We start from the raw sequence: 10,385 nt of genomic DNA on the forward strand, positions 1-10,385 counted from the left end.
ATTCCGCATGCATGTGTATTGGCATCTATTTCGCTTAATATCTCAGTACGAGGTGAAGATAGAGAAAATTTGGGAGGATAGCTTTTATATAAGGGGCATTGATGCTATTAAATTTTGGTTGTGAAAGGTCAATGGGATGGAGAGATAGAGGATGGTTACATATCATATCTCACAAGGGATCAGACTTAATGAAGATTTTACTTGTTACCATTAACAGTATTTTATAAAATTCATCTCCACCCTCAAAATTAAGTCTTTTGCTATTTTATAATAACTAAAAATATGAAAATGTGTTATAAAAACTTCATATAATAGATCGCAGCATACATAATTTTAGTTAGTTATTTTGGTTAATAATACAAATGTTATTTTTAAAATAAAATGTCATAAAAGCCGGAAAAGTTGTTGTGCAACTCGTTTCTAAATCTTTTGATTTTACCTTAAATTCTGATTTTAAGGAACAATTTTTTGAACACAGACATCCAAAGATGATTTTAACATTTACGAGATATAGTGGGAGGATTCGCTGGGCAATTTTTGGATCTCAAATTTTCTAACTTTTGCTTCCTGCAAGAAGCAAAAATTTATTCTGTTTAAAAATAACTCCTGCTTTTTTGAAACAAAATAGAAAAAGAAAACAATGGAGTATATATATACAGGGTGTTCGGAAATTCCCGTTACAAACTTCTAGGACTTGTAGAGGGGAGTGAGTACATAATATTTTGATTAGAAACCCATGTCCGGAAACGTACCATTTCCGTTCTACGACGGTTTCAATTCGGATGTTTCGTTCAACTCTTCCACTTCTGCTTGAAGAATTTGAATTAGCCGTGACGCACTGCAATTACTAGTTAACTATTCAAAAGGAAACATAACGAAACATTTATCACTTAAGCACATTTGTTTTTATTAACACTTAAACTTTACTTGTTTAAATTATTCCAAAAAATAGAACCCAGCATACTATACGTACAGAACAGTACTGATGTATTACAACAGCGGCTCAATGTGGCGACCACCAACATTCTTACAGACATTGTACCTACGAAGCATGTTCTGGTACACTCTGAGACGTTTCTCTTTCCGTCAGCAGAAGTGGAAGAATTAAACATCTGAACTGAAACTGTCGTAGAACAGAAACAGTACATTTCCAGACACGGGGTTCCTAATCAAAATATTATGTACTCACTCCCTTCTACAAGTCCTAGAAGTTTGTAACGGAAATTTCCGAACACCCTGTATATAACTATTTGTGTACCATAAAACTTCCACTGATCCCTTTTCTGCTACAGTTCTAAAATTTTGCAGATCCTGTTTTGTGGGAGCAGACTCTTTTAGGGTCTAATCTGCAAACTTTCTGTGGAGTTGAATGAAGAAAAAAGTGCTGGAGGTTGGACAGAGGAAAGCGAAAGGCCATCACACGCTAGGCAATTTTTGTGGGAGACATGTCTCCCTCCGGGATGAGAAATCGTCTAGTGTGTCACAACCCGAAGTGAGCAGGGTTCAGGGTTGAGTCACTCATCCTGGCGGGAGGGAGAGCAAAGGAAGCGAAGCGACTGCTATCCTCTCGGGGTTGAATTATAAAATTTTGTTACGAATTACAAAATGCATATTTCATCATTATCTACAATAGAGTCCAAATCTTTCCCTTCTAGCCAAGCGTTTGTTTTAATTTTTACAGCATTTTTATAACAATTTTATATACATTTCTTGAGAAGTTCAAAAACAACGTAATTGTAAACATTAAGAATTTTAAAAATAAAACTTTTTTTTTAACACTGCTATTATTATTTTATCTGTTATTTTGCTGCCCAAATAATAAATTTTTCAAATTTAATATACAGTATATTTAATACGTACAAAGTGCCGAGGGATCTCGACGGTTATCTTCCCAAACTCGAACGGGAATGTAACCGGAACCAGAACGAAGTTCGAAAGGTTCGAATTATACTATATTATAAAATAGATAATGTTGAAGAGCAAAAGGTGAATTTTGTCTAAATAAATGAAATTTCTCTCTCAAAACACAAAAACAAGAAAAAATGCTAAAATCTTTTCTGATGCCATCTGTGTGACCCAAACATAACCCCCTCCCTCTACCTGCGGGAGAGAATTTCCAAAAATTCCTTCTTTGTGTGCACTCACGACATACCCTAACCGTGTACCAAATTTCAACTTTCAATTCCTAACTGTTTGGACTCTACGCTTACAATTATTATTATTATGTCGAGTTTAGCGAGTTATACTCGGTCGACACCGGCGGCTGCGTACTATGCCGGTCCAGAGTCGAGGCATAGTAACCAACACAAGACACAAATAAGTATGCCGTGTGTGTGTCTGTATTTGGTAATTAACAATATGACACGTATTCAGGCCTCGGAGTCGCTCACTTTTCTCACTTGTACTCACTTTTCTGAAGTATCCTCACTTTTCTCACTTTTCAGGTCATTTTCTCACTTTTCTCACTTTTTTGGTCATTTTCACGTGCTTAATTAAGATGTGGGGCAAACCAAAAATAATTTTAAAGCCAAACGAATTGCCGAATTATCGGACTATCAGAATAGAATTTTTTAGAAGAAAATACGCGGCCCTGAGCAGACTCAAAATTGCAACTGCCCGCTCAGTGTCGTTAGGTTATAGAAAACAAAAATTTATTTAACGTATTTAAAAAAATCTTTTATGCACTTAAAAAACCCCTCTCATTACAAATTCAGAAGCCAGTGTTGAGTAAAGTTATGTACTCATGCCATATTTTCATTATTCGCCAAAATCTACCTTATCCGAATTGCATTTCCTTCTACAGAGTTTAAAAATAAGTATTCTAAGCATCCCTGCAGTTTTGGCTGTTTTCTAAGAAAATCACTAAAGTCCTTTTGCAGGGGAAAGCACATTACGCAGAGGGATTAATCTCTCAAGCTGACAACACTGCTGCCGCTTTTAAATTCAAAATATATAATTATTAAAATTAACACGAGATAGTAGCGTAACCTCCTACCACTAAAAAAGATTTCGTTTCTGACCATTTAGTTATCCTGGTTATAGCCCAATAATTTGGCAGATTATTTGGTTTTAATTAACAATCGGGTTATGGAGTTGTCGTTTACAAAAATATTTTTTTACTTGATTTATCTTTAAATAATTTCATAAACTTGAGTTTAATAAAATTACTTTAATGATTTCATAGCATATTGTTAACGTTAAATCACATTTACATCTTCCCATAAATGTATGTTTAAATTGACTACAAGTATAATTATTCCATATAGTAAGTGTTATTTTCATAAAATGTGTGATTACTTAGCTTGTGAAATATCCATTTTTTAATCTTCTCTTATGCCGATTATAATTGTGCATTAATTGAGAGACTAAAAAAGTAAACGAAAATGTAAATTCATATTTACATATAAAATTTACCAAATAAATTAAAATATTCGAAGTGTTGTAAAAAGTACAACACGTAATTGCTTGTGAGAAAGATTTTCACAGGCTTCCCAAAGGTTAACAACTTTGCAACGATGTTGGTTTTTATTCATCTGCAGGAAAAAGTTTTTTGTTATTTATGAAATCATTAATAAAATATTATTTTACTTATATTATTTGGAGTATATTTATTTCAGATTTATTATTTTATTTGGAAATCAATATTTACACATCTCGAAGCATTAAAAAATAAACAGTTTCTGATAATGATAAATATCCGAGAATAGCCAAATTAGTGAAATCAGCATCGAAAATCCCGTTCCCATGAATGAGAGGATCAATTTTATGCCGGGCACTTTCTCCTGATAGAGCATCAGTGTTGGAAAGAATGCTTAATTCACTTTTGATTGTTAAGGAGGGACTAAACATGTATGACCAAAGCCCACACCTTGTACCTATTGCAAAGGACGACTGAAATTAGCTTCCTCGGTGCATGGAAATTATCAAGAACGATTGGAAAATGAAAAGAAGTTAAAAGAATAAGAGAAACGGAAAAAAGAGCACAGAAATGTTTTGAAGAACAACAAAAGAAAGCTGTTCGTAACATGAAGATTATGGAACGGCAACTGAGTTTAAACCAGAAAAATGTAGAAGAAAATGAAATACATGCGACAGTCTAAGTTTTGTTAGAAGCAGCAAACAAAAAAACTGGAGAAGGCTATTAACAGCAAGAACATGAATGAAGTACAAGCAGCACGTGTGATGCTTATTAGTGTTAAGTGTTCAAAAGCAAGAGGAAGCGAAATAGAAGGAAGTTGATAACATGCAGAATAATCTTAATAAAAGAACATCATCTTTCATGACTGATTATTTACAGAAGCCAAAGACTTTTCAAGTATTCATGGTTTACTGAAAATACAAAAGCCACTGGTTATCGGGAAACAGAAAAAAAAACGCGATATAACCGAGTAATAAAAATTCTGGGCTTTTACTAAACAGATTATACATGCTATGGAATCTCTGTTCTTTCATCAGCAAGTGTTTCTGATATAAAATAAGCTTAGTTTTTCAATCCTGAATTTTATTCGTAGGTTATATCGAATTACCGGTAATTGACGTTTACGTAAACATCGAAACCATGAACGCCCATTTAGCATTGTTTCTTTAACAATGACATTGAAAGACAAATACTGTCGATATAAAAACATCAATTGCGATTTTATTATACAGTACTATATAAATCGCTTATTAGAAATTCGTGTAGTTTATATTTTTCAATAAAAATTATAAATGCTGTAATTGAAAATTTAAAAAAAATGAATATTGAATATATAATAGAACACCAAAACTTATAAAATTACAGAGTAAAAATTCTCTAAAAAGCAAAATGAAGTTACTACTGTATAAAAATTTTAGAAGTTTTCGTTCAGAATCAGAGAGATCTTTTCCTTACACGTTATGCGGTGAATTCGAAATTTCACACCTTTATGTGAATTGACGCAATACCGTTAATTCACATAAATGTATGAAATTTCGAATTCACAGAAACTTGTAAATGAGGAGACTGTACTTAAAACTAATAAATAAACAACTTTTATATCAAAAGGAAACAAATGACAATCGATCTATCCACCTGTTCTGCATATTTAGCTCTTTCTCGTATTTCGTTGCAAATAGAAATTCAGTGGTAATTGGTAATTTAAAATTAATTGACTCAAATGCTTTTAAAATTTAGGGGACCAAAAAAACGCGATATAACGAGTGGCTACTATATTACAGTATATACAGAAATTTTTAAAATGTGTTTAACCATAACAGAATAAAAAGAAATAACAATTTTTACTGCTGTTTTGCTGAGTTTTCCTTCTGTGTTTTCACTTTGTTTTGTCACTATTGCACTCACTTTTTATTCACTTTTTCTGTATTTCAACTCACTTTTCTCACTTTTTCAAAGGGGAAATAGCACTCCGAGGCCTGCGTATTCAATATAGTGGCCTTCCTTAGTGTGATGTATGTTCTATTCGATTGTAATGTTCCCAGGCTTTTGTGTAGTGTGTGTGGTATGACACCTATAGAGGTGAGAACAACAGGTACCGTACATTTTGGGTTCATCAATATCCTTCACCAGTCGGGTTTTTGTTTTTCTGTTTTAATAGAGGGAGGAAGTGATTTTAACTTTTTCTTGTGATATTATCAATGATAAATTTAATATCTGTTTTTTAATATTTTAATTTGTTTCTCTAGTCTACTTTTTGTACTGTGGAATGTAGGCATTCTTTATCTATTAATAATAATAATATAAAGAATGCCTAAATCCCTCCTACGGTAAAAATAATTTCTTTATTAAATAAGAGAACGTGGTGCCCAAACTAACAGCCCAAAAATTACATTGATCCTGTCAAAATTAGAGGATGGATAAATTTCATTTGAACATCAAATTTAGTCCAAAATTGAGAAAAAATATTTTAATGCATTTTTTTCATCTGTATTTCTCTTATAATTGTAAATGTAAACAAGTTTGTAAGTCTGGATCATATTATTAGCATTCTTCCTGTAAAAGATGGCGATAGCAAGGAGCCATTGTCTTATGCTTGCTGATTAAACTGAAAAAGAAATGATGTTCAAAATGTATTAGTTATGCTAAGTCAAACTCTCTAAACTTAATCTATTAAAATCTCAAATTTATAAATTCGGTTAAAAATTTAAAATTAATCTTTATCAATTACTAGTATAGATTATTGTAATTTTATAATATATTTTAATAAGTAATCAAAGTTAAAAGTGCATATACAGGTACATTTTTTCTTTTTAAACTCATCCTGTCCTTTGGGCACCGAAGGCCTTTTCAGCAAGCTGGTTACGGGTTCTGTCAGGCCTACAATGCGACTGCCGGGTGGTGAGGGACGAAACCCAAACATAGTCGGATGGACCACCCAATACCTAGCGTTTTCGACCCAACCGGATCCGATCCCGGTACCCAGAGAGATAGGGTGCCACCTCGATCGCTCGGCCATCCCACCGTCTCTGTTTTAATTAGTTGCGTTCGGGACCTACGAGAGGGGGTGCCGCCCCGAGACCCACGAACTTTAGAGGCCCGACAAAGGGGGAGAAATTGGCCGTTTTATGATTTTTTTTCTAAATAATGAAATAACTTTGCTAATATTTAAGTAGAAAAAATTATCTAGTATATATATATGTTGTTTGTATAAGCAGGGTGTCTAAAAGAGATCTTTGCACCGACAATTCTCCATTAACTCGATGGTCATGGTTGCGTTTATTGCTTCGTCAAAGATGGTAGATTACACGCCTCGTCGCTAAATGAAAGACACGAAACGAGTCAGGACAAACTACGTTATTCATAAACGATAATTCGGTTAATATTACCTATGGTGCCAAAATGGCGGCTCGTCTCTGATTCAAGGAAACAGAAGAAGGGAAACAGTGGGGACGCACGTTCTAACCTAACCTATTCTAATAAATTACCATAATTATTACCAACAAAATGATTAGAATAGGTTAGAACGTGCGTCCCCACTGTTTGCTTGAATCAGAGACGAGCCGCCATTTTGAAACCATAGGTAACATTAATCGATAATTCATACAGAAGAAAACGAAAGCGTTTAGACACAGGTATTTTTGGATAATTTTTCTTGTTCTAATTGGCAATAATGAGAGCAAGGAAAGGGAGTTGGTAGATAAATAAATCACTTACTTGTGATTTTGAGAAATAAACTTCCTGGGTGATTTAAACGAACTAATACATCCGTTCTTCTCTTTAGGGTCTCGTTTAATTTCATAAGATCCGGGACCGCTTCGAGTCTAATACATTGTAGACAATAATCTTATTAAAATATTTTAACTAATTATTACGATATTTAAATTAATCAGACTGACTGGCATTCGGTTAAATAGAGTAGGACGAATTGCCGTAAACAAAAATGGAATTTTTTTATCCCCCCGTAGTATGTCTTCTTTTACTTTAGGAAATTTTACGTTATAATGGCCCGGTCCGGGTAAGACCTGAAAAATAAATATCAAATATTAAAATCGTGATTGTTGTTTATAAAACAATGGTTGTTGGCATACCCGCCGGCAGAAAATTTTCCAAGGAGGGGCAAAGCTCGGAGACATAAATTACATCAATAAATTCTTATTTATTTAATTAATTTCTGGAGGGTTTTCGCAGATAGACTGTAAAATACAGTATTGCGTCAGAGGGTACCGTACATATCTCAATTTTACAATAATAATACTTAATTCCAGGGAGCGAGTGTCGTTACCCCCTCTGGACGCCCACGATTGCCGATATATCAAGTTAATTATATACAGTGTATTTAAAAAATAAGAAATACACGTAAGAATAGAATTTAAATTAAATAAAAAAAGATTATTTTCGTTTTTAATTTTAAAAAATTTATTAACATTCAATCTTATTTTTACAGCAAGACAATAAAGAAGTATTGTATACTATGCTATTTATATAATGCAGTCATCGGTGTTAATTATTAATATAATATAAATACGGTATAACAGGTATTATTCCGTTAAATCGAAGGTTTATAAAGAAATTAGGTTAATGTTACTTTAGGTGCCAAGATGGCGGCTCGTCTCTGATTCCAGCAAGGAAACAGTGGGACGCACGTTCTAACCTAACCTAACCATAATTTGGTTGCTAATAATTATGGTAATTTATTAGAATAGGTTAGGTTAGAACGTGCGTCCCACTGTTTCCTTGCTGGAATCAGAGACGAGCCGCCATCTTGGCACCTAGAGGTAACATTAACCAGAAATTAAAATGTACATGCATTATTATTTTCCATGGCTCTTACCTCTTTTTTATGAATAAAACGTGGAGCTTTGGCAAATTTTCCATTATGTCGTCTATATACGTCATCCCATTTGTCCAGGAAATATTCGTAACGATAAACGCCAGGAGATAAATTTAATGCGCATTTAGACTGTAAAATTTAACATCGTATAAAGTAAAAAGTAAATTTAATTATTATTTAATAAAATATCGCCTATTACCGGTTTCATTTGACAACCGTACAAACTGCTATCGTCTCGTTTACCGCTAAACAAATCGTAAGGACCTCTAACGCTGACAAGCTTATTTAATACTTCATTGGTAAATGATTTAATTTCATATAATCCCGGTCCTTTAAAATCTTTCTACGTATGAATTTAAAATAGTTTTATTAAATTAATAGCGAGGTTGAGGCCGAAGTTTTAAACGCGAAAACGTGCACGTCGGACGTTCGGCGCCGCTTTCCTGTAAGCCTAGAAGTCTGACAATGACCTTTGGAACGTCGAGCGTGATTCCAAACGCCACTGTCAAACTTCTGGGCTTACAGGAAAGCGGCGCCGAACGTCCGACGTACACGTTTTCGCGTTTAAAACTTCGGCCCCAACCTCTCTAATGTCAAAATTAAATCTATATAATTCTTATAATTTATGAAAACCGAAATTTTTTCTCCTCTTTTAACAATTGTTTCGCTGCTCATAATTCCTTTTGTCTTCATTGATCTTTTTAAATTTGCATTCTCTATCGCTTCGTAAGGATTTCCGTAAGCGCCCGGGCCCGGATTTTCAAATGTCTAGCAATGTACCATACAACATTCAATAGAAATTCGCATTTAAAACATTCTTTACAAAATTATGTATTGTTATACATTTGGTCCCTCGAATCGTTTACCGAAAATGGTATAAGGTCCGTATATAGAAGAACTTTTCAGTTTATATCCAGCATCGTGTCGTAAATATTTTCCGGGACCTCTTCTATTTGGCTATTTAAATTTGTTTTTAATTTTAATCGATAGAAAAGTAATAGAATTAGGCCTATTATCTATATATTTCACATATAATAACCTCGTCTTTCATATAAAGGTACCAATCCTTTCTAAAAACTTGAGGAAGTCGAGAAAAGTCTTCGTCTTCTAACGCTTTAGTCCACGATGAATGAAATGTTTTCTCCTTATTTTCGGTTACTTCGTAAGATCCCGGTCCCAAATTACTTTTCTTATGAAATTTAATTTAATTTTAGATAATATTTTTGAAATTTAAACAATACACTTACAATTTTATTTCGTACATTTATATTTTTAAGTCTCAGACGTGGATGTACTCGTAAATCGTTAAATCTGGAAAAATCGAATGTTTAGATTTTAAAATATAATTTATAATAATAATAAAAAATCCAAGTTAATGTTACCTATGGTTCCAAAATGGCGGCTGGTCTCCGATTCCAGCAAACAGAAGAAAGGAAACAATGGGGACGCACGTTCTAACCTAACCTATTCTAATAAATTACCATAATAATTACCAACAAAAATATTAGAATAGGTTAGGTTAGGTTAGAACGTGCGTCCCCATTGTTTTCTTTCTTCTATTTGCTGGAATCGGAGACCAGCCGCCATTTTGGAACCATAGGTAACATTAACCAAAATATACAAGCGCAATCTATCAATAAATGCTAAGAAGCTTTGATTGAGAGAATTAACGAATTTCTCTCACCTTTTCGACTGAATACCAAATGGAGCATTTAGAAAACCTTTTTCCACTCTGCAGCTCATTTTGATTTGAATTAAATAAATAAAGTTAATTGTTTCGATATTGCAACAATAACTGAATAAATATATTTCATTTTTAAATAAAAATTAGGTTTAAACAATGAATACAATACATCCGAATTAACATAAAAAATAGAAGAAAAATGTTACTTATACATTTGGTTCATAAAAATATTAACACTGAGAATTATGTATTTTCATAAATTTTGAATTATATTGAATTACTTGAATTTTTTAATTTAAAAAAAGTGAGAAAGTAATCGATGTAACGAACGTAAAAACGTTAAAAAAATCGAAAAAGAGAAATTTATTTTAAAATAGGGTTAATGTTACCTTAGGTTCCAAGATGGCGGCTCGTCTCTGATTCCAGAAAACAGTGGGGACGCACGTTTTAAC

The 10,385-nt window shown here is 33.1% G+C and overlaps 1 protein-coding gene across 1 annotated transcript; it reads right to left on the bottom strand.

Annotated features, from left to right (window-relative positions):
• Positions 1-5,925: 5,925 nt before the first annotated feature.
• On the bottom strand, positions 5,926-10,000 carry LOC136974480 (ciliary microtubule-associated protein 2-like). Its single transcript, XM_067269389.1, has 10 exons — positions 9,934-10,000; positions 9,512-9,560; positions 9,289-9,438; positions 9,093-9,206; positions 8,883-9,017; positions 8,449-8,592; positions 8,250-8,378; positions 7,315-7,440; positions 7,133-7,239; positions 5,926-6,023 (listed from the first exon to the last, which is right to left on the bottom strand). Exons 1-10 carry the CDS (start codon positions 9,990-9,992, stop codon positions 5,960-5,962), a joined length of 1,077 nt encoding a protein of 358 aa, XP_067125490.1. The 5' UTR covers positions 9,993-10,000; the 3' UTR covers positions 5,926-5,959.
• Between the last annotated feature and the right edge of the window lie 385 nt (positions 10,001-10,385).

Source organism: Centruroides vittatus, unplaced genomic scaffold (assembly GCF_030686945.1).
Source record: "Centruroides vittatus isolate TY-2023 unplaced genomic scaffold, ASM3068694v2 contig_349, whole genome shotgun sequence".
NCBI lineage: Eukaryota > Metazoa > Arthropoda > Arachnida > Scorpiones > Buthidae > Centruroides > Centruroides vittatus.